Source organism: Spea bombifrons, chromosome 1 (genome assembly GCF_027358695.1).
Source record: "Spea bombifrons isolate aSpeBom1 chromosome 1, aSpeBom1.2.pri, whole genome shotgun sequence".
NCBI lineage: Eukaryota > Metazoa > Chordata > Amphibia > Anura > Pelobatidae > Spea > Spea bombifrons.
Genome location: NC_071087.1, coordinates 114,144,646 through 114,169,983, shown reverse-complemented (window position 1 = coordinate 114,169,983; position 25,338 = coordinate 114,144,646). Strand labels below are relative to the sequence as shown.

General features: G+C 37.7%; 1 protein-coding gene across 1 annotated transcript in view; it reads right to left on the bottom strand.

Moving 5' to 3' along the window:
• Positions 1-7,213: 7,213 nt before the first annotated feature.
• Positions 7,214-25,338, bottom strand: part of GRK3 (G protein-coupled receptor kinase 3) — a 113,165-nt gene continuing 95,040 nt past the window's right edge. Inside the window, exons 12-21 of the mRNA XM_053469351.1 lie at positions 22,696-22,790; positions 20,325-20,432; positions 14,990-15,056; positions 14,651-14,751; positions 14,257-14,323; positions 13,957-14,052; positions 13,283-13,445; positions 11,428-11,564; positions 9,477-9,590; positions 7,214-9,270 (exon numbers count right to left, since the gene is read on the bottom strand). Coding sequence (XP_053325326.1) covers positions 9,109-9,270; positions 9,477-9,590; positions 11,428-11,564; positions 13,283-13,445; positions 13,957-14,052; positions 14,257-14,323; positions 14,651-14,751; positions 14,990-15,056; positions 20,325-20,432; positions 22,696-22,790 — 1,110 coding nt within the window. The 3' untranslated portion in view covers positions 7,214-9,108. The remainder of the gene's footprint in view (positions 9,271-9,476; positions 9,591-11,427; positions 11,565-13,282; positions 13,446-13,956; positions 14,053-14,256; positions 14,324-14,650; positions 14,752-14,989; positions 15,057-20,324; positions 20,433-22,695; positions 22,791-25,338) is intronic.

Here is a 25,338-nt window from a genome sequence, read left to right as displayed (position 1 = left end):
GTGTAGCCATATTGGCCATTTTTGCAGGACACAGGTAATTTTTACATGTTATTGACCACCACTTATAGGGCTACTGTGCAGTATGTTAGATGGATAAACACACAGAAGTTAATTTCGTTATTGCCATAATACAAGGAAGAACTTTATAGCTGGTCATCTGCAAAATGTAAAATTAGAGGGGCCCTGGATGAAAACGGGCAATATTGCAACTCTGATAAGGAGTCACCTTTATGGCAGGGCTTGTCCAGATACAGCTTCAGGGTTGGATTTACCTCCAATGCTGGCCTACCAGGTCTCTGATACCTGTAAGTTTTATTCACCCCTAACACAACATCAAAAGATCAGATACTACCATAGTATGATTTTTCGTTGGCAACATAACTCTACAACTGTTAAGGAACTACAATTCCCACGATGCTCTGCTAACCCACTGGTCTATTCCTGTCAGTCTACTGGAGTAGCAGGCAATGCGCTTGAGTCCTGAGGTTCAGCATGGTAGGGATTGTTCTGTGCCCCCTGGTATCCCTGTCCATGGACTCTTGTTCTTGGAGCAAGACACACACTGCAAGGCAGTTGGCTGTGGAGGAATATGTGCGGGATATGATTGATACTAGCTGTGACGTTGTCGGTTATACATTTATATATCTGTCATTTTATAGACAGGTAGTTTGCAAATGATATTTGACAGTGTAACCAATGCAAAACCATTTCCACTTGAGATGTCAGAAGCATATGAATAAAAGGATCTGAATTCCGACAAAGGTACTTTAGAAACTTGTGTAATTAAGAAGCTGTTAAGTTAAAAGCTTAAAAGGAAGAAATTACAGTTATTCTAATCTGCTCTGAGTCAACCCTTGTCACAAATGCATCTCAAAGCTATAACTATATATTATTACACACTGGTGTCATACACTCTGTGTATAAAAAAGCTAAACCAACTTTGCAGAAACTTTCACGTTCAGATTGAATGGTAGGATCTGTGAGCCATTTAGTACAGATTATAGAGTGGGGTTTTTAAAAGTGGAGCAATCAGTGGGAATATTATCATTAGTGATGGCACCCCTGGCAAGCATTATTTCAATATATGAATGGTAGCATAAGAATCACTCCTTCATTTAAAGAGCCATACTATGGATAATGTCAGTAAACATCCAGGATACAAGGTCACTGGAAGCCATTGTCGTTGTCTGTGTGGTTTGTACATTAAAAGGAGAGAGCGGAAGAAGGGCTGAGCTTGCTTGTGTTAGGAGACATCGAAGAAATCCTATCAATTTACCAATGCATTACACAGGGCCAGCCAAACTCTTCCTCGAGAAGATGCTCACTGAGGTCAACCCTTTGTAAAGCAACTTTACCTAGTTGACACAATTCTCGTTGCTTAAATACAACCGGTAAAGCCCTTCAACAATGTAGAGAGCATAAATAATGTTTTGTCTACTCAATTGATCAATGTGAGTTTGACTTTTAGGTCATGTCCTCCATAAACACCTGCACTTGGCGATCTTCCATTGTTGCGTTGGATCAGAACAGCACACCATTGAAGGTACACATGAGTCTTTATTGTAGTAGCTTTATATGATCAGTTGATCAGCACATAGAAGCAGCATTGCTGTTTCAAAAATGATTAAAAATAAAAAGGATTTTTAAGGTGTGGCACATCACAGAAATATTCAAGGCAAATATACAGACAGTTTTTCGTGGGAGATATGTTAACGTGCAGTATCGTACTGTTTAACAAACTAAATCTCTCATCCATACAACACGTGAGAAGAACATTTTTTTTTTTTTTGTTAATCTTAAAAAGAAAAATAATTCTCATAAATACAATATCCAAAAATATTTACATCTTTACAAGATCATAAACAGACACAGTGTATTATTGATTTGGTACTGAAATACAAGGCTGAATGCTGATGTATTATGATAAGACAAAACATGGAAATGGAGTATAGTAAATGGGGTTTACTAGGTGGCCAGACCTAGTAGCGCGTGAAGTCGTTTTAAAAAGCAGGATGGTTCGCGAAGACATTCTATACAGCTTCTTTAGGGGGTTATAATATACGCTTGAGACGGACAAGTGGTGTCTTAAAACCCATCATCATTTATGATATGCAATAATGTGGATCGAGCTTCTAAAATGTACATGCGCGCAACAAACTAATAGTTTCAACCATTTCAGCAGCCATGTGTTGTATAATATTTACTCAATTATCAGAGAGTCAAGCGTTGGTGGCTATCCCTTTTATTACATGAATGTGCTTATAAACTGCGTGGCATGTACTGCAATCAGACTTGTGTGTGATGTCATTCTTATTATCAATTAATAAAACCTATAAAGTTGGCAAACAATAATCAAGACGCATGTTTTAGAAACACTGCCATTACTTTTAAAATGGAAGAATGTATCTTTATCACCATTTCTTATGACTGAAACCCCCCCCCCGGTACATTCAACTACTTCATCTGTTCATTAAACATATTGGAATTATTAAACTAATGTAATGTCATTCTGCCAATTCGTTTAGATTTCTAATACATTTTATGTTTCCACTGGGGTGAAGAATTTTAGATGTCTTAGTAGCTTCTACAATCTTTCTACGATCTTCTAAAGATTCATTGCTCAAAGTAGCTCTGTCCCAAAGAATGGTGATTGGAAAATCTATTGAATGGGGTACACCACTTTCTAAACACTGAACCCTTCAGAACTTTAAGGGATTGACGCAGACTCTTTAGGGACAATATCTAACCCAGGCAATAAATTTATTTAAAAATAAATACAGTTTGCCATTTTCCCATTAATGTTAAATCTGCGTTAGATTTGCATAGGTGTTCGCCATCCATATTCATACAGAGCCCCACAGATTGCCCACATTGTCATGCCTCACTCAACTAACATGCCACAGATCACCTAAGGACCAGCTGGCAGATAACTCTCGAGCTCCAATATGCCTCTGATGATCACAGTCATAGTCCATTGGGACACGATGAATGGTGGAGTTCTACAGTTATGGTGGAGTTATCCTTTTAATGTCCGGCGTAAGAAAAGTACCTTAAGTCTAGAATATTCATCTAAGCAATGGATATCAAATAAGTGGCGTGTTTTCACAAATTGCAGATAAACTGGCCCTTATTTTGAGGATATTCTTCTATTAAAAAGTTATATTGGAGCTTTTTTTTTTTCGTTTTCCCTTTGATACATTATAAATTGTGTCCGCGTAGTTTCATTGTAGAGTGTTTGCCATTTTCCTATTATTTACAATGAAATTCTGTGTACGACTTGGTGACAGAACTTTTTGTTTCGTTCCAACATTTATATGGTTGGTTGGAACCAGTGATCACCCTAGATATCTTCATTTTTAAATGTGCCTATATTAAAGCATGATGCCAAGCAGTGGCAACGGTGCAAATTTTATACTGTGTATACAGAGAGAGCACAAAATGGTAAAATAGACATGGGGTTCTGGGTTCAATTGGCGTTTATTTATGAAAAACAGAATAAAGCTGATAGTTCTACTTAAAATTAAATTGCCAGCACACCTTAAATAACCAACTATACAGATAAAGAAACAAATTCTATGGAATGTCAGCAACATCAAATAAATGCATGGATTTAATAAATAATATAAAATGAACTCTTGTTAAAATAGAACTCTTGTTTTATTCCTACATAATTACCTTCATTACCAATATACAGCCAAGCCCATTACGATTTGTTTCCAACAAAGTAAAACGAATATGAACCAGGGGATGACTTTAACAGGGAACAAGATGGGCGGTTTAGGAGGACCTCAAGGCTCTGTGCTAATCAGAATTCAGGAAGCAATGATACAATGCATGGTCCTTTTTTCCAGCAGCACGCAGCAGGACAACTTAACCTTGTTTCATATATGAGGTTATACCGGCTGGCACAACAACTATTTCCAGTACAGACTTGTATATAAACCACAGATGGATGGTAAAGAAAACATGTTTCTTGGTCCCTTCCCTGCGATTAGGGCTTGCTTTAGTTTGTAGAACTCATGGAAACGGACGGTTTCACTTCAAACGCTAGGATGTTAAAGAAAAACATGTTCTCTACTGATTAGCTACATGATACAGCAGCACCATGGCACTATAAACAGTCTGTAATGTATGACACTAATTAAAGACAAAGAATTTGGCTGCAATGCACCTTTGCGAAGCCTGCCACCACAGCTACACAATGAGACAATGCTTAGGATCTTGTGCTTTGAATGGACTTGGCGCCAAGTACACAGTATTATTTGTGAATTATTTTCAAGAATTGTCAAAATAACCTCATACCAAACTTATAAACAGACCTTCAATGGCATAATAAAATAACAATGCTGCATTTAATTTAGGCTTAATATACAATAGTTTTGCAGTAGGTTGAACTGTCCAAGTGTTAGAAGATGTCTCCTGGAGGGTGGAGTGCATTGATAATAATGATGATATCTGTATGATGGTCAGAGTCAGGAATAAGCACATGGACTTCTTAACAGTAAAATCCACTGACACCCTATTCTCCAGCAAGTGCCGTAACTGGGGTCATGTGTGTTTGCACTGCTTTCCTGTCCCTCCAGCTCCTTGGTTTGCAGGAGATGCAATAAGCCGGTATATACGGGTGCTATACTCACAGCATGCCAGCTCCTGCAGTGGCTCGTTTGAGATTTCCAGGGGGCTCAAAAGAGACCCCCTACAGACACACAAGCACAGAAGACATTAGCTCTTATGTTAGGTTACTATAAGGCTTTAAGATACAACGAAACATGAATACATTATATCCTTAGGGGAAAATACTTTGACATTGTTTTAAGAAATGGCCTGTATTGTATACAACAGAATATTCTTAATTATAAAATTATCAATTGACAACATATTTAATGGCATGCTTTAAAAAAAAAAAGAGAGAGGACTCTGAGCCATGGTATATTAAATGTATATCACTTTATAGCACAGCCAGATATACAGTTCATCCTTCAGTATACAAATGGCCGTCTACTGGGACATTCTTCAGTGAAAAGAATGAGGGTTTAGAGGGTAAATAAAGAAGAAATGTCAAATCCATTAAAAAAAAGGTAAATGTTATAGGTACGCAGGAGCCTTCTGTCAACTCGATGGCATGTATGGTATCAATACCTACCAGTGGTTCTAAAATAGACCCTAAAGAACCATTAATAAAACTAAGGGTTTACTCAGAGGAGGAATAGCGGCACAAGCTGATAATAACAAGAATTTGAACTAGTAGTAGTTCTTCAGGTTTAGTAACCACTACCTTATCTTTAAAAGTACAAATTGCCCATGCTTCTTACAACATGCTTTGTATATATATTTATATATATTTATATATATAGGCATATAAATAATGGATTTTATTTTCTTCAGTAGCAAATACATGTGAAACCTCATAAAAGGCTGTAACAAATAACAATCATGTGATTCTGTGCGTGTGTTTGTTTAAATATCTATATGTATATAGATATTTATATTTTTTCTACCTTCTCTGTAAATTCACGACAAGAGCTTTTCTGCAACACAATGGGGAAAAAAACCTCCAAATCTCCAAAAAAAAAATATTGAAGTTTGACAAATCCAGGAGAATTGTTCATTTTTATAAGTAGTCTTGTATTACATGGAATTGTAAGCTTATACACACAACATTTATTTTCAATATCTCCAAGCTTTGGAAGTTATGGACAAAAGACTGTCAAGTAATCATGGGGCTACAGATGTGCAATAAAGAAATAAACAGTATTACTCAGGAAACAAAATTGCAATCTTCACAGATCCAAAACTTTCGTTCAGCCACATCCTTTATGTTATTCATGGGTGGTATTACCGGCAAACTTTTCTACACCCATATAATTAGGCAAAAAAGCCTCAAATATTTATAGCAGGCAAGCAAATGGTTACAAAATTAAAGAAAAGTATGGCAGCAAATTGGAGGAGATACTGCACTCAAGGCCAACTAGTGCACTAAAACATAAAGGGGGCTACTGTAGGAATAAACGTGGCACATTCCAATAATTAAGATCATCAAAATATACCGTTACAAATATACCTATATGATGGCAGCTACACGTTTATAGCTCAGAAATTCCTTTATGATCAGATCGTTCCAATGTTTGTAACTTTTTGTAACTAGGGAGCCTAACTTGAAGCTGGTAATTTCTGTATTGTTTGTCACAATTCTAATTTTCTGTGTTTTTTTTTTGTCTGGCAGATACATTATTTTTAATTATATATTTTAATTTATTGTAATACTGCAATGTTCTGTTGTATTGAAAACCCTAATTATGTTAATAGGTCCTTCTATAAGGCCTAATACAGAAAAGGACTACAAGCAGAAGACAAACTCATTTTTTTTTCTTATACCATTATAAAGATGGTAGAGGCCTGCATGCTTTCCGCTTAATGTTCCTGTTAAGGATTTTCCCTTCTGTGTAGAAAGTTGGAATCTACTAATGTAAGGCTTAAACCTTATTTATTCCTGTACTTTTTTTTTTTTTTCTTTATACAAACTCTTAAAAGAGAAAATGCCAAAATACTAAATAAAAAGAAAAGCTTTCTTTTAATAACAGTGGAACAGTAAATGCCTGAAATTAACGGATATATAAGTATGAATACAAAAAGTGAACGGTGGATAACAGTTGTATTTTATTATGGGGTCTATGTTTAAATGGGTAAAGAATGTCCATTCTGGTAAGTGTTGCGTGGAACATTGCATTGTCCTGAGGAAAGGGTTAACTACAGGCAGAATTATGTCAAACTGATTATATGCTTCTGTTGTGCGGACCATCGTACACTGGTTGATTTTAAATAGGCCAAGAACAGAATTAATTGGAGAGAACATCCTACAAATGAGTCTGAACAGAGCTAAGTCTGTTTAAAGCAAGATGCATGCTATTGAGCCAGTGACAACTGATTTTAAATATCTTATTGCTATGCAATTCAGTGCAGAGTAACTCCTCTATCCACTGTGGATATGGCTGGCTATATTTATATATAAATATAAGAGGATGGTATGTTTTTCTGAGATTAAAGGAGAATCAACTAGTATTATTCAAAGGGGCATAAGATAACCGTAGCTACACTGCTGTAAAAATCTTTAGTAACCGATAACAATGCACGTTATGTTGGATGCAAAATCTCCAAATGAATAAACAATGTATACCTGAAGGCCTTCACGGTTTAGGAAGCTATCTTGTAACCATTTGTTTTTGCACTCAAGTTTTAAATTAATCAAAAATGGGGGCAAGAAACACATGCCCTTCATTCTTCCCTTTAAGAAGCCGTAATAACAAAAACCTACATGTATGAATGCCTGTGGCTAATGAACATGGATCCCCAACTTCACACCAGTTTATTTACCCTAACCAATACAATGGGTGTTATAAACTACTTTCTCAATCCACCGCACATTGTATATAATCAATTAACCATTTATTTTATAACAAAACATATCCTTGCCAGATTGGTGCAATGTGAAGGTAGAAGGATGAAAAACATGGTGGCGGTCAAATCAATATCAATGTTAACCAGAATACCAGAATTGACAAAACTCATGCTATGCACACCAGTTTTTTTTTTTTTTTGTTTGTTATTTCCACTTTCTTGTGTGTAGCTATTCCTTAAATAATATTTACAGGTACACATTTTCAGGATAAATATAAGGAATACGTTTCTATGAAGTTCTTGAGTCCATTGGCACTTTGCACTTCATTTTAAAATAAAATAAAAACAAGACTTGGACAATGAAACCGAAGAGTGGCCAAAAGCAAACTTCTTGAGTCGCAGAATCACCATCACCAAGAGGCACCATTTCCAGTGGGTAGACGTTCCAACCCAACACATGAGCATGTAATAGAAAGGAACGTAAGGCAGACCAACCATATTAGTCTGCCGTGATTAATCAGGATTCACAGTCTTATAAACGTCTGTAGAATTCTGAACATGTTGCCTCCTATGAAACAAGGACAGAGTCAGCATCCCCTACATGAAACGCATGGAGAGCAAATGGAACGTGCAAAAGCGGAAAAACAATTTTTTTAAATATTCTATACAGCTAATAGACTGGTACAGGGCTTTAGTATGTTGCGTACCGGTGTTATCCAATATTCTAATTCTTCATTTTTGCAAATTTGATTTTAAAAAAACAAGTAAAAAGTGCAATTGACCTGAAATGGAGAAAGCAAAGAAAAAAAAAAGATGAAAACAAAACTTAAAAAAAAGATAAAAATGTCTATGTATAATTTACTGTAAACGTATCCGAAGAATGAGCCTGTTTAATAACTGTGCTAAACTTGCTGACTGGCTAATAGACCACTAGACAAAGCTACCATGCACTCCAGTTCACCGATAATTACTCCACTAGAATATTTCTATCTCCATACAAAGCAAGACAGTGGTAGCCACTATATTTGGTGACACAGAACTAGGGTGAATATTCTTGAGTCGCAGTTCCCATGAAGTATCTACATGTTGTAACCACAGGACAGATAAAAGTCAGTAATTTGAAGTGCATAAAAGATTCATCACACTGCCAGTTAAAACAAAGTCAACAGTGCAAGTTGGGAGGAGAAAGGAGGTCTGGGAACACATGGCAACACTCATAAAAGCTATCATCTTGAGAACATTCTTACAACGCCGCAGTGCCTTCAGAAAACATCCAGGGATATGTTGAGTTTCAGACTTTAAAAACAACGTAATAGCAACTACTGCAAAAACCATTTCATACGCTTGGTTGGCATACACCAAAGCATGCATATGCCAAGAGGAAAAAGCAAGGGATGTTTTTTTTTTCTTGCTTATCACTAAGAGGCAGGCCATTTTAGGACATCTACAGGGTAATCTGATACATGAAATTGATGAGCAATCACTAATTTAGACTTTCCACACTCCGGTTAGTGAAAATTCATCTCTTCATCGCCTCAGACTGTGGCAACTTCTCTTCTTCAGCAGACAATATGTGACGCAGGCTTCCAAAGCCGCTTCTATGTACACCTTGCTGTTAAGGGCCATACGAGTAACTAATGATGATGCTCTCATCCTTGGGCAAGGCGGTGTAAGTAGTCATCTCCCTAAAATCTCTTGGTCCTGTGTTGCCACCTAAAGGCCATTACTATTTCTGTGACTAAGTGGTGGTTTAGAGATTTCTACAACTGCGGATCGGGACTTGTTCAGAAACTTTGGAGCCCGACGTAACAGCCTTTGTGCCTCAGTGAATGCCTCGGTCAGCTCCTTCTTCCACTGTACAAATTCCGGATCACTCTATGGATAAGAATTACAGAACAAATTAGAGGATCAAAGTATATGATAAAAATAAACATGCAAAGAGGAATGAACTCATAAATAATAATAAAAAAATAATTCAGGAATGGAATGATATCTGTAAGTAACAGAAGAAGACATACCCAGAGACCTAAACATACAAAAAGCTATGGTAACAAAACATAAAAAAGAAACGTTTTATTTACCTCACACTGCAAGACAAACTGTTTGGCTCCTTTGATCTTCAACAAGATGCATTTCTTGTCTTTAATCTGTGTGTCTTCCACCGATACAATCTGCTCCATGGTCAATAAACTTTGCTGTATTATAAAGCAAAGAAACAGTTAGACATTAAGGCTGTGGGACATAGCTGGCATTACCTGAAATACAATGGAGAATTTTCTACGCATTTACAGAATAACTGCACATCACTGCAAGGAAGGAACAAATTATATGGAACAAAGTATTCATATCTATGTGTAAAGATTCATTTATTTTTTGAAATTTGTATATTATACCCTAGTGATCTTACGATAAAAAGCATTCCATGTCCATAACTTTAACATAAACAAATTAAAATTAGACCAGGTAAAAACATTTGTTCTTCCTGATCACAGGAAGTTTCATACAGGATCCAGAGGGATTTGGATGTTGACCAACATGTTGAACTAGGGAGGTTTATAGAAAATGCATTATTTTATTGCAGGATTGCATTAACCTCAAAAGGGTAACCTCACTTAAAGAAGTCACCTGGTCACTCTAGAGTTTGATGGCGTGAACAGCTCTTCCATTCTTTAATTTATTGTATTTTACAGAACTGGTTGAAAATGTAACTTGGTCATAAAAGAGGAAAATTCCCTAACCGGTAGTGTGTTTGTTAGAACAGTTCTTTACTAGGTTGAAGGGAGTAATTCTAAAACTGAAGGAATCTCTACCACATGGTCACAAAACTGACTAAAGCATTATCTAAAAGGAAACGCTATGGTCGACTCACTATAACCTTACCAGGTGATGTTTTTTTATATATACACGCCAAGGTTCCTAAATAAGAAACAATATCATCACAAAGTTTCCAAAGGAGAGTATTAGTAATGCTATGAGGAGGATAAATGTATAACTGTGACGGTGCTGAGTATTCAGCAAAGACAAGGCCAAGAGGAAACAAGGTGGGCACAGAAATATATAATATGACTAAATCATATGCTATGCCGGAATCTACTAGCTAACAATTGTATACAGATGCATTCATGCAAACTGGTGTTTCAGTAAAACCAAAGATGAAATCAGCTTTCCCTTTGGATCTTTAACTTTCTTTCTCTGTAATCCATGATGGGATCTCTAGCTGATACAACTCCAAATGTAAGCCTCAGCCTGTTTATGGAAGTTCTGCGGTCTATTACTTAACCAAAGAAAACTCATGTTGCCAATGTTTTACTTTTCAACCAAATGGACTTTTTATGAGGCTCTCCTGGCAACACATATGTCCAAAGAGGTAAAATGTTACCTACGTACAAAATTTTAAATGAATGGGATTGCAGAGCAGCGCATCAGAATTGCACTTGGAGTAAATGGTTCAGAAAACCCTATGCCAGGGGCATCCAACATGGAGCCCGCTGGACATTGAGGTGCGGCCCACATCCCTGAGATAGACGGCGGCATACTCCAGAAGTAGGGATTAAAAAGGAAAGTCCAGAGACTTATCTCTTTATCTTCCTAATTTCCACAAGGAGGCAGGGTTGAGTGGGTCAGAAGCCGCATCAAAGACAGGATTCGCAAGATGTGTGTGTGCCTGGCCATGTTGGCGAGTAAACGTGTGTATCTGAGCATATTAGTATGAGAGCTTGAGTATGTTAGCGTGCGCGTGTGTGTGTGTGTACAGCCCATGCACACATATATTTCTGATGATCCCACTGCAGAAAAAAACCTGAATACCCCTGCCCTATGTGAATTATTTGCTGAAAGTATCTATACACAACACAAAATGCTTAAAATAATAAAGAAACACAAAAAGGGAAGGGGCAGGCACACACCCTGTGGATAAGGGAACAAGCATGTCTGGAACTAAGGAAATAAAAGAAAAATACACCAGGCCCACTGACCATTACACTCGCTTTGTTAAACAATTTGTAATCATCCCATGATCCGACGAGAACTTACCCGTGATTCTCCCTCTCCCCTCCATTCAAGTCTGTTTGGAAAGAGGTAAAAGTAGCGTCGCTGCCACTGAGTCAGGAACGGGTTTCCCAGTTTTAGCATGTAGCCATGCATAATGCAGTCTTTTCCTAGTGCATAATCTACAGTATACAAAATGTGATACATAATTAGTATCTGTTACATTGTACATCTCGTCATCACATTCAGCATGTTGAGCTGAAAAAGCGCTGGCTGAGATAACACACACACACTGGCCTACATACATACATACATACATACATACATGAACATACTCAACTATTCAAACGTTTGGAGTCACTTAGCTGTTTTCATGGAAGAAAGGACATTTCTAGCTGTGTTAATAAAATTGCAAAAGGGTTTTCTAATGATCAATTAGCCTTTTAAACTTAAACTTGGATTGTTTATTTAAAGTCACAAATTTACTTAATGTATTGGAGGGTGGTGGAAGCTATTTTGACTTGGGGGAGGGATAGTATTTATTAGGGGTGCTTTAGCTGGTTTCATCATATTATTAACTACTGTAGGAGTCCTGGGGCAGCAGCCATGTATTACATTGCATATGGATCACAAATAAAAGTGAAATCTCCTGGTGGTGAGTGCTGGTTTATTATATATCTGTTTCCTGCTACAATAGTCATTTACAATGTCTACATTGTATTTCTGATCCATTCGATGCTGCTATAATGGACAAAATTTCCCTTTTCTCCCAAAAATAAGGACATTTCTAAGTGGCCCCAAACGTTTGAATGGTAGTGTACATAAAATACCTAGTAAAAGTTTAAGGTAGATAACAAGTAGTTAAAAGGTACTGTAAAGTAAGAATGCTTTCACAAATAAATATACATGTTAAAAGTTTATTTTTACATGTAACAAAATGCAAAGTAAGTTAACAGAATAACAATTTAAATCAAAATATGGTGTGACCACCCTTTACCTTCAAAATATCATTAATTCTTCTAGATACACTCAAAAAAACTTTTTGTAATGAATATGAAAAGTAGCTTACTCCAACTAACTACAGTTCTTCTGTAGATTTAGGCAGTCCTGATGCAGAATAACTACACTGCGTCTTGTTGCCCTTTTGTATTTTGAGTTTGCCTGTTCCTCACATAACCTACATATTAAATTGATGACCATTAGTACCTGTTTGGTATAATTGTTTAATCATACACCTTACTATATGCCTACAAAACCTGACTTTGTGTAAGCGTACCTAGAAGAACTGATGCTGTTTTCAAGGCAAAGGGTGGTCACACCAAATATTGATTTGATTTTTCTTCTGATAACTCACACTGCATTTTGTTAAAATGATGAAACTATTCACATGTCTATATTTGAAAGCATTCATACTCTACAGATATTTTTCCACCTGCCTTAAACTTTTGCCCATGCGTAAAGGACCAGAAGAAGTAATGATCCGCAAGTCCCTGCCAAAAGCTTCTCAGTGACAACAAATGACAACATAAAGTTTAAGGGAATACTACCCATCAACATAATTTCCCCCAATGTTTGATGGATGTGGTTGCAATCTGCCAACGTGTATTACATATCCTTTTTATTTTAATTTTAAAGACCTTGTCATTAGCACGTGATGCTGCTGCTGGTAAAGTGACATACAATTATTATTGCTTAGACCCATATTTATACAACATATTCCATGGAATGTTTACTTTCCATCCCTTAATAAGGCTACTATTTAGATAAAGGCATTGTTTTCTCACTTCAAACTTCATTTGCCATCACAAAATAGAACCACTATGTTGTATAAAATACAGTAAGCCTTACATATGGTGGATCTATTCTAAGGCAACAGTGATTTATTTTTACCCGAGCTTACCTTCTTCATGACCCAGCTGCTTGTTTTTGGCTCTCTTCCTGGCTTCGATCTTATCTGTGTCGGCATTGACAGCTTCATAAACTGTTTCTGCTACTTCTTGTTGCCAACGTTCTGATATAACCAAAGGGAAGTTCTTGTATAATTCTTGATCACTATCTAGGAGCTGAGGAGATATGAGTGTGTGTTACATCTAGTGTTGTCAGCAATAGTTTATGAACATTGGACATTACAGCACACAGTTGAACAGTGGAATCTCCAGTTCTCAGCCAAAGCATTACTATTTGGCAGCTATGATTGTTTAAAACCTGAAATGCGAGTTAATAGCCCTCACTGATCCATTAAATGCATGAACAGTGAATCAATTAAGGAAATCTGCAATAGTGTTGGGTCATCTTGACATACAGTAGCGAAATAGTGGACATCATGGAGGACAGGTTAGTAGAGGATAAAGGCAGTTGAGCTCTTCTTGACTTTATAGCAATCCATAAAAATTTCTAACATGCATTATCACGCTTTATATGCTTGGATTATGCGTGTCAAAACTACCAGCTCTATATCCCCTTGAATACCATAAATTCCTACACCCCTGACATTTTCTTTGACCTTCAAACAATCCATGCTTTATCACAAAAGCCTGTGCTGTGCTTATAGTACTATATCAGAGTTATAGTTACCTTAATGCCTTTCGTGTCTTCTTCATCAAATGACCCAATATCAAAGGCATCAGCTGCATTAACTTCACCGCGCGGAGGAATCAATGGCGGGGGATACTGAAACAAATAAATCCATCACAATAAATGATACCAGAACTTCTAGGACCTGGCATTAACACATTGGTATCTTTGAGAATGAAAAATGTGCATGCATTTATAATATCTTGTTATTCCGTTAGCTTCTACACAGAATTCCACTGGGAACTGTGTGACTCCAGCACATACACTATATCTATTGAGAGAGAAAGAGAGAACAGTTACCTTTTGCAAGTACACCTGTTGCCAGTCAATGCCTTTGAAGAAAGGATGCTGTTTAACCTCAAGAGCACTGCAAACAGAGCAAAAAAAACAGGAGAAAACTAGTGTTATTTCCCGAGCTGACAAACATTCATAGCTTCTGTTGAAAGCCTAATGAAAATTAACATTTGCTTGTACAACAAATCGAATCCTATGAACTTGTTTTCCCGCTCCCTCTAGAAGATGTATGCTGCAATTTGGCAAAACAATAGCACTGTGTTTTGGTTGTCAAATACAGAAACCTTCCTTCCACTAATTTTAAGGATTCCTACGATGTTGACGCAGCACAACGTTTGTGTGTTTGCGCTGCCTTGTATACAGTGCTGTGACGGAGCCCCCAGCCAAGGCACGTACGTACCTAGATCCCTGGCAGCCAAGCCTCTTGCTTACATCTCTCTGGAGAAGGCCTTCCAACAGGGACTTAAGCTCTGGGGTGAATGAATCTGGCAGCTCGACATTCTTAAATAAATATGAAAACACAGTAAGAACACACACTTATTTGAGAGAGCACAGTAAAATAAAGTGTTGTTTTATATCCCAGAAGCTCCTAGGCAATACCTCCCCCGTTATTTAGAGATGAGGTCTTTACAATACAGGTCTGGTAGAGTAGAGAGTAATCTGTGTGTGCAGAAATAGTTAATTTTCCACTGGAGTCTACTTTTACTATACATTTTGTACAGCCCATGATGCACCTTACCATAGTGAGCGTCATCCGGTCGATTTCATGTTTGTCTTTGGTTTTGTGCTGCCTGAATGGGCTGTGACTAGAAAAGAGATAATAAGTGAGAAAAATAATACACACCCCAAAACATTGCTATGTCTCCTGTTTGGGGTAACTGTCTAACACAAAGCTAGTTAAATGCTACAGCATAAGTGTATCTTAACCCCATCATAACAGACTAGTCTTTAAAAGCAACAGATGTATGCAAAGGCTAGATTACAGTACGAGCCAAGTGATGGCACTGATCAAAAATCACTAAAATACGGTTAAAAAATGAATTTTAATATTTTAGTCAGTGCAAAGTATAGTGTTTGCAGTAGTTTATGTAAAAGGCAGATATAGATCAATGCATCACGATTCTCCTATTAAATTATTATAAGATTTAACCGATTTCATCTCAAGCTTGGCTGCATTCACTAAAATGAGCTTAAGGGGTCTTTGATAATCAATGGATGGGTCTGCAGTGTTTTTTTTGTAGTTTTTTTTATGTGTTTAATAATCAGTTAAGTCTGGATACTTGTATAGAGGTAAATATAGTCTGAATAACAAGGCTGAAACATCTACTCAAGGTTTAGTTTTATTTACTTCCATAGTGATTGATAGGCTTTGCTGTCACAACGTGAACTGGAAGAAGCTATTGTATTAAGGGCATTGTTAATGGAGTAAAGCCCGTGTGTGATATTTTCAGTTTATTTAATAATGGTTGCCATGCCAACTGTATACAATACCCGAGTTGTGTTAGTCGCGTTTAACACAGTATTTGTAAGGTGAGTGTGAAACGTGTCTAAGGGTCAGATGCTGCCTGCACACTAACGCCACTTCAGTTTTGTTGCACTAGAGGGCAGTGTCAACTCACTTTTGGCGTTTCATTATGAAGGACACTGTGCAAGGTCAACACATTGTAAAAAAAATGGATGTCTTCATTAAAATGGGTACAATCAAGTAAGTGCTAGCACGCATACACGTTCCAATGCAAGAAAGAGAGCTACAATAACTTAACACTAGGTAGACTATCAGACTCTAGCATAAAAAACAAAAATCATAATAATGCGGCTGTTATGGGCTGCCTTGTTGTTCCATCAGACCTTCTAAGCAACTGCTTGTTAGGTTAGGTGTCAGTAAAGCAATCTATAAAATACAGCCATTGCTGTAACGATGCCTGTTAACACAACTCATTCCAGCATATGCCACGGCTGCTCACGGCAACCTAATTTGCTATGAACATCTCAAAGGCTTGTGGCAGAAAACTAAGGCGGCAAGTGAATATTTTGCACCCATTAGCCATACTGAGAAGGTATATATGTACATTTACTAAATATGTGCACACAATTTGCCCATGAGCTCTGAGGGTTAATAAGCAACCCCATTAAACATTCTGGCACATGGGTTAAGAACCCAGTGAATACTGCAGGCAGATGGCTAAGGGGCTGCCCTGCTCTTTCAGACAAGATCACAGGGATGCTTATTCATACACAGCAGGCATTTGATGGACCGCTAGCCGAGGTTACTGTACAGCTAATGTGCTCACTCAATCCACATGGAAAGTTGCGTTAGAACAAGCACCTGCCCTAATAACATGATGGCTGTGTTTAATACGGGAAAATAGTGGGTTTTTTTTGCAACTTTTTCATTCATCTGTGAGGCCTTGGTCTTTCAAGCGCAACGGCACTGGGGTCCCACCAGCACTACAACGCTACAAGGGTCTGACCAAACAGACATTTTGGGCAAGGAAATAAACTTAACTTCCGCTCACTGTGACATCAAGACTTACGGGGGCCTGATCATACAGACTGACACATACTTCATTTTAACCCCAATATACAATTTTTTTTTTTTTTTTTAAAAAAAGAACTTTCATATGGCTTGAAACTCAAAAGGTTTGTATTAGAGTGTTTGTCAAATGTCTTTGGAGAACAAATCACTATTACCACCCTGTGGTTTCTTTGTGAAGTATTACTGTGCTGGGTTCTTCGCTTTTTATTTGAGTGCCTGCTGAGCACCTGGAGAGCGAATAGAAAACTTTATTAAGATGCATCTCAAGTTATTGGTATAATTAATTACTTTAACTATTGCTAAAATAAAGACCTTCAACGCTATACCAGGAGGATTCTGAGCCAAATGGTGTACAAAAATGCTGTGGAACTACTATATATATATATATATTCAACATCTTAGCTCTTTGTTATTTACAGTTGAGCTGTAAGAGCAGCCATCTTGCCGTCATATCACATGTATGAAATTGCTGTCTCATCCAAAGATAATTGTAATTGATAGCTTTGGAGAGGATTTGCAGCAGAGGCTTTTTCACGGTCTCCTGAAACATGCAGGCAGAATGTCCAGGATGTGTGTTCCAACCCTCTGTTTGGGCTGACGTAGGATTAGTAATGAAATATTCACTGAGGGGTCATGGGAAATTAAGGAACATTTGCATGAAAATGTGCCACGTGTTCTGTTGATGAAATCAGTAAAATACAAATGTGTAATATTTGTTGCAATAAAAATAGCAACAAGAAATGCCAACTCCTGCTTTAGCGAATAAACTCTGGAGATGTAAAGACCAGGTGCTACTGGGCCCAAATGCACACATATCTAATGTGCACTCAGGTCCTACATTGTGTGGAGCAGGGTGAATTGCTACACACCAGAGTTTGAATAAGCGCATAGTTATGTATAGAGGATAGTGGTGCCAAAGACCCCAGGGGTCAGCCCTGTTGCCTACTAGTCACTCCAAACATATGTGAAATTTTCCCTGCTACATCTGCCCCAGTCCACGGCAAGTACTATTATTGTAAAGTGGAAACCTTTAGGAGTAACTGGTCAGCCACAAAGCAGCAGACCACACACACTCACAGAGGAGGGCTGCTGAGTGCTGATGCGTCCAAAAATTGCCTGTCCTCACGACAGAGTTCCAAACTGACTCTAGAAGCAACATCAGCGCAAGCACTGTGCATCGGGAGCCTCGTGAAATGGGTTCCATGGCCGAGCAGCTGCACACAAGCCAAATATCACTAAGTGTAAGTGTTGGCTGGAGAGGTGCAGGGCATGGACAAGGCTGGGTTGGCGGATGCCAAGAGAATTCTATCTACCAGAATGCATGGTGAATACTCTATTGTTTGGTGGAGAAGGGATAAAGGTCTGGGGTCTGTCAGGGTTCCAGTGAAGATGCTATAGCATACAAACACATTTTGGACAATGTTATGCTTCCCTCTTTGTGTCACCAGTTTGGGGAAGGCCCTTTCCGGTTGCAGCATGACTAAAGGTTCATAAATATGTAGTTTGTCAAGTTTGGTGGGGAGGAATTCGAGTGACCTGCACCTAGTGCTAACCTTAACCCACCAAACACCTTTAGGAACACTAATTGCGAGCCAGCCCTTATCATCCAACATCAGTGCCTGACCTCACAAATGCTCTACTGGATTAATGGGCACAAATTCCAACAGCCAACTCCAAAATCTTGTGGAAAGCTAACTCCATGTTAAAGCCCATGGTCTTGGAATGGGACATCAAACAAGTTCACATAGGTGTGACGGCCAGGTCATGAAGTAGACATATTACATTTCAATATATACACATTATATATTTTGCTAGCATCCTCCCTTTCCTCCTGGTCTCCCAAGCGTGATCTGTATTTGCTGGGCTGAAAGACTGTGTATAATCAAGAAGCAGAAAGCGCCGCTCTTTAATCTGTCTTCTGCACAGTCTATGCCAGGTAGTTAAAACTGGATGCCAACTGCCAAAGCTACATGACATTAATTACACTACAACCTTGGAAGCCTCTTTTTTTCTCATGACAAGAGCTAATTAGCCTGGCAGTGGATATATTGATATATACACATGTGAAGACGTCTCTTCTTCAGTCATTGAAAGTGAGTTCTCTGAGCCTCTAAAAATGACTTGCTGTTACTGTGACAGAACTATAATGAGATATTACAAATGGTCAGAGGATTAAACTAACAAGAAGCTGCACATTGACAATGAATTTTAATGAAGTCAAGGGCCATCTGCTAAAATATTCTCTGTTTATACGAATCCACCCGCAAATCCACATACCTTATAGTATTCTGCTGCCTAAGGGGAACCTGCAAGAGCTTGGTGCTACCAAGCAGAAAAGGTATCTTTCAATGTACCCCACTCTTCATTGTCACATCTTTGGGCAAAGGACTGTTTCCTATACACCTTTAAACCGCCATTAAATAAAACTTCATATACATTTTCTTTCCAAGCTGTTCATTTGTTTTGGTGACATTTGGTTTAAAAGCAAGTCCTCCACACTTTGTCACTTTACAAAAAGGCAAGAATAACATAATATCGAAGAAAAACCATGCGCATCCTGGAAAACCGTAAGTTAAGATGGCCGGTCCCAAGGTATCAACGCAATATATCGTTAATTGGAAAACAAATGTTTTATAAATTAATAGTACTGAGGTGTAGGAGGATTTGAGAAGAAGATTTTCTCAAGTTTTGTATTTATACATTTATTCAAATTTTAAAAAAAAATAGCCACCCATATCAATTGATTTTTAGTTTAGGACATACTTGGTATATTCTAGACAAAGTTATGGGGAAAAAAAACAGAATTCTTAATTATGTTTTAGGGTTGCGTTGCTGGGATGTAGCATTATGGATATGGATATAGCCCTGGTATACACAAGCAAATTAGCTGGAAATCTTTTATCCCACTGTGTGAAAATACCATCTGCTATAAGTCTGGATGGCACTTACGCTTCATAATTCATTTGGAAACTGTAAAGTGGCCCCAATTATTTCGGAGAAATGAACAATAAACATTTTCCAAACATTCTCGGCATAAAAGTAGACATATAAATCTAGACGTGAAGTCATTCTGACATTCTGCCCTTTGGAAAAAACTGCATCCAGACAAGAAAACACAATTGTATCAAGACAAAACTGAGCATTAAAAATTCAGTCCATCATAATGCAAAAGCCACATACAGTAAAATGTGTCTATACTTTGTATTGTAAAATTTATTACCGCCAACTGCACACAAGGGAGAGCTAAAATTTTGCACATTTAAAAAGCTGATGCATAATGTATTTTTGTTTCCATGTTGCAGCCATCTTTGCGCAGATGAAAGTGCTACGCCCTACTTTCTAATTATGTTTATACCAATATAATGTAGAGTTAGAAATCTGAAATGCATGAAACGTGCAAACTTCCCAAAGTTGAGCAGTCAGTATTCATAATATTGCAATCCAACAATTATTTCACAGTTCTGACTAAGGAGTCTGCTTCAGGGACAGCCATTGTGTCCTCTGGATACGTTGGGTACAACTTAAAGCTTGCTCTTACCCTCTCAGAAGTTTGAAAAGCATGCATCCTAGGGAGAACCAGTCTGCACTGCTGTCGTATGCGGTTCCTTTTTGTAACACCTCCGGAGCCATGTATCCATGTGTTCCTCTGAAATAAAAATATATACACGTGTTACAACTGAGGAGCTACCCTGTAACTATTTGTCACCGCAATGCATTTGTTTAAGACTTTTATTGTTGATCTATGTATGAGGTGTATGTCTAATTTCAGATCTAGAGGGAAGCTGTTTGATCATATGTTAATTACCAGAATCATAAAACTCGGAAAAGGTTGTTAGATCAAGGATAGGGTTGGACACCATTGGCGCGAACACCATGTACAATAGCATCAGAAGGACATCATTTATATATTATATAAATCGTGAGGCTCTTCAACTTTTAGGTCAGTAGTAGATAAGAAGTCATTTGTACACTAGGTTGGTAAGCTGAACACTGAACTTATGGGATTCCCTATGCATTATAATGGGTCATCCTTTGTAGCTTCATGCCGGGAGGTCCTCATCTCACGAGGAGTTCACTGGCTTAGCACCTCATAATGAACCTTAACCTTGTCCGTAAGAAACTTTCCACCAATGTAAACCAGGTACATGTTATGTCTACTGTTCCTTCTTAATAAAGCTCTATTCTTCTGTATTTATTAAAGCATAAATTATACAAACATGTAATAAGGGACAGCCTAGTATTAAAATGCCAATACTGGAAATGTGTCCCAGAGTAGGGGTCCAAATCAGTAAAACAGGTAGAGTGTTTGGATGACTGCCCTGTGAGCATTTGTTCAGTTCAGTTCTATGTTTGTGCTGGTTTCTACATGTCAATCACCAAGGAACAGTGCCACATTTACCTACCCTTCTTTCCTCCGATAACAAAGTTAAAGCCAAACTCCCATTATGAGCAAACAACAGTCCCAGGGAGTGATGAATTTCAAATAAAATAAAATAAAACACAAATGAATATTCCGTATGGTGGTATATTAGCCCACAGTTGCAGGTTCCTGTAGGTTTCTGCCAAATCTTGAGGACCATAAATCAGTGCTATTTTGATGACTCTCTATAAACCTGATTAGAACGTAGCTGGCTTAAGTAAGGAGAGGGTACATAATAGGGAATTTAATTGACTTCCCACTTAATAATAAGTCACAGACTATTATCTGAATTGATCGTAGCCTGGCTCATTGCAAGAATACAGATTGAAAAGCATTATTAGGCCAAAGTAGAGGGAACATTCCATTATTGATTCTGCTATAAACTCTATGAGGTATCATTTCACTATTATGATAACTAAAACTGAAAAATCCTTACTAAGATCTTCAATGACATGTAATTGCAAAGAAATAACGACATGACATTAAGGATGAGGGGCAATGGCTTTTTCATCAAAAGGCCAGAAAAAAATACCAGTACTTCTTATCATGCGATAAGTGAGAAGTTAACCTACATGTTTTATTTATTAGGAAATAATGCTAGGGCTACTAGATTGGTATAAGGTCAATACTGGAGTTATTTTTGCTTGAATGATCAATTGAACTTAAATAAAGCCTTTATTTATGCCCCACTTGAATATAATGTATATAGCCACAAGCACAATGATTTAGGGATGACACAACTGAAAGGAGGAACTTTAATGGAACCCAATCAACTTTTGACTTTTTTCCCAAATGGCTCTTAACAAATACATGTTTTTCCACCCTCAATTTACACAACAGTTGAAGGCATCTTTGAGACGCAGGAGTAATGTATGCTGTACAACCTTTATGCCTGAAGATAATAATAATACGGATGAATCACATTTGATGACTCTATTTCTATTACTTCTTGGTAGTGGTGACTGTTCTAATACAGGTTCTCTTTATCACTGGTTTAATATTTCAAATTGAGCGGAAATTAGCTGCTTCAGCTAGAAGTCATATTCTGATAACCCAATTGTAGAGAAGAATGAATTGTCTTGAACATCAGCTTTTATGTTTTTCTACATTAGCTTCCATAGCTAAATTCATCAGCTTTTGAAGTGTGTAATTTTCATCAGAACCATCCATCTGTGCATTATCACTGGAATAATGTCATGGTGATGGAAAATAAAATCAGTCCTTTTAATCCACTGTAGGAGTGAAAAAACATTAACTCTCTTTCTGTGTCAGTCCTCTTTATTAATTTATGTTTCAGTCTCTTTCCCCATTTATAGAAGTTCAAAAAGAGAGAGTGTAGCTGATAAAAATAGCTTTAAAAGCTGAAATTATTTATAAGCCAAAGGAAGCTGGGCGGGTACTACCAACGGTATGCCGATGAAAAGATCTCCTCCATTATGATAAAAGCCAGGGGCTCATTCTGATTCTAGACATCTGAACATATACTTACACGCTAGCATGGGGCTTCTTTTTAGAGAAATCACAAGCGAGGCCCAAGTCCGATATCCTAACATGTCCATGCTCATCTAACAGAATATTTGCTGGCTGTTAAGAGATTGGAACACAAGTTATAAATAAACCCTACCTCCATCCAATAATAATAATTGTTAGCTGGAAACATTTATGCATAAATGAATTATTTATACAGTACAACCGGATTTGCACAGTTACATAAATTACTAACCTAGAAACAGAAAGAAAGAAAGAAAGAAAGAAAGAAAGAAAGGCTACTCAAGTTTTGTCAAATTTACTAATACAGCAAAAGTACAATAAACTTTACTTTGCTCCACAACGCACGTCAAAGGAGAAAATGCCTTCTGTTTTTTTGCATAATGTTATTTATTAAGATAATAAAGGAGAGTTTATAATCACCCAGATGATCGATGATGCCTACCCATCCGAGAATTAATATACACTGAAGTCCCATAACAACACTACTTTGGGGCTTATTATTTGCAAGGAGTTAATTCTGGATTCTATATGCGTTTTTGGCTCAGAAAAAAACATCAGGAGGAAAACACTTGAAGACTTTCGATTGAGTCACATGGAATAGTGATGCTTGGCAGGCAGAATGAATATCAGTGATTTGGATGGAAGCCACGTTAGACAAAGCTAGTTATACTATTCAATATGCTGTTTTATAGTTTTTAGCCACTATGCTCTATCGCAATTCACACAGATGAGAAATCAATGCATATTTTAAAGCAAAAAAAAAAGTCACACAACTTTATTAAATTCCCAAATGCCACGTTTGTTTGCTACATGATACAGAAAACTAAAGACACAGACCAGACAAGCTGTAGGACTAGATACTGTCCCGCTGTTTTAATGTCTAGACCCACACAATGTTTCTTTAGTTACAGAATGGGAAATGACCATATTGGTTTAAAGGCAGAATAAAAGTCTTTAGTGAAACTTTTTATTGAGCCATCATAGAAAACAATCATAAAATCACAAATCTTTCAGGACCTCCGAGGTCTCTTCTACAGATAGACTTATTGCATTTAATAATAAGACCACCAAAGAAAAGACCACTAAAGTCTCAAAAGTGTATGTGATTTGCGGCCCATGCTCCAGTTTTATATATATATATATATGGAAAAAACTCCAGTGCTACAGTAACGTAGATTAGCTTTGGGAAAAGCCTGGTTTTGGCTCCTGCAGACTGGAGCAGGAAGGTCACCCAAAACATTGTATGGCTGACAACAAACACCACTGAGATGATTCTTTACAGCAATGTCAATGAAATCCATTCCTCCATAGACTTTTCTTAGTGTTGGTCTGGTTCTAGTGTTGGATCCATTCTATGGTTTACAGGAAAAACACTAACTCCTTATCATAATGCCTGCGGCATACAGTAGAATGCCTCTGTCTTAAGCACTTGGGTATATTCACTTACAGGAAAGCTGAAATGAGAGTTTGTAGAACAGTGGTGTTTCAGCTCATTGACTTTACTATACATTACGAAGAGCCAACTCCAACCAGCTTCTGCTGCAGAAGCAGCTTGGTTAGCCCTGTATAATACATCATTAAATCAGTGATATATCCTCAAAGTCTTCTTGCACATTAAGCTATTCATTATGCAGGGACAACTTTCCCTTCTAAATGGAAGAACCAGCTGATGTTGACTTTTTATGATGAATAGTAAAGAGAGAGAACTGAAATCCAAACTCCCCTGAATATTCAATTGCTAACGCCCCCTCTGGTAAACTGACTCCATTGAGTTAGCAGGCTTTCACATATAACGCCTTCCTTTGCCATTGTATGTGATATTTACAGTGGCTCATGAGCCAATTATATCCCCTTTAGCTGAAAATTGACCACTTTCTGTGCCCCAGAACATTAAACACCATGGCTAGTTTTGACTAGAAAGAAGCAACACATTGTCTCCAGGAGCAAAACAGAAGCTGCTTTGAAGTAGGCAGGCCTGGCATGACTGAATTTAGCAGCATACGGTTTCGGTAGAGCATTTGACGGGTCCAGGGATTTTCTCCTTCTGAATGCCTTGAGGGAGCTCTGGCCTTCACACTGGCTTCGTGAACAGGAGTTTGATTTTTAAGAGCTTTGGACAGATGGTTACCACTGCAATGTGAACCTACACTGTGCAGCTGGTGTGGGCAGCCAAGAGACTGGAGAGGAGGACAGAACTTGAGGAAACAACGTGTCTGTTATACTCTTGGCATAGACAGATAAAACGGTTCTTTGAGTGTTTAAATTTCATGTCCGTTGACCTTTTTTGCTACATTAACTGCTTAGTTGTGCCAGGGAAGCAAACACTGAACTAGTATAAGGGACTATGTTACTCAAGAGCAGGTAAGTCTTGCAAAGACATAGCAGAGGGATTAAGGGTGATGTGAGATGTAAAAAGGCATCTGTACAGCGTTACCCCTTCTTGCGGGGATTAAGCAGAAATTCTACAGCAGTTACTAGCGTGCCTCATCCATAATGACTGACCTTTTATCTAAGTACTTCTAACTCAACATATTTATTAAACTTACAGGGTATAGTCACTAGGAATCGCGGAAACCCATGATTCATCCTTCATCACCGGTCTATGAGCTACTGTATGTAAACGAAACAAGCTTAATGAAAT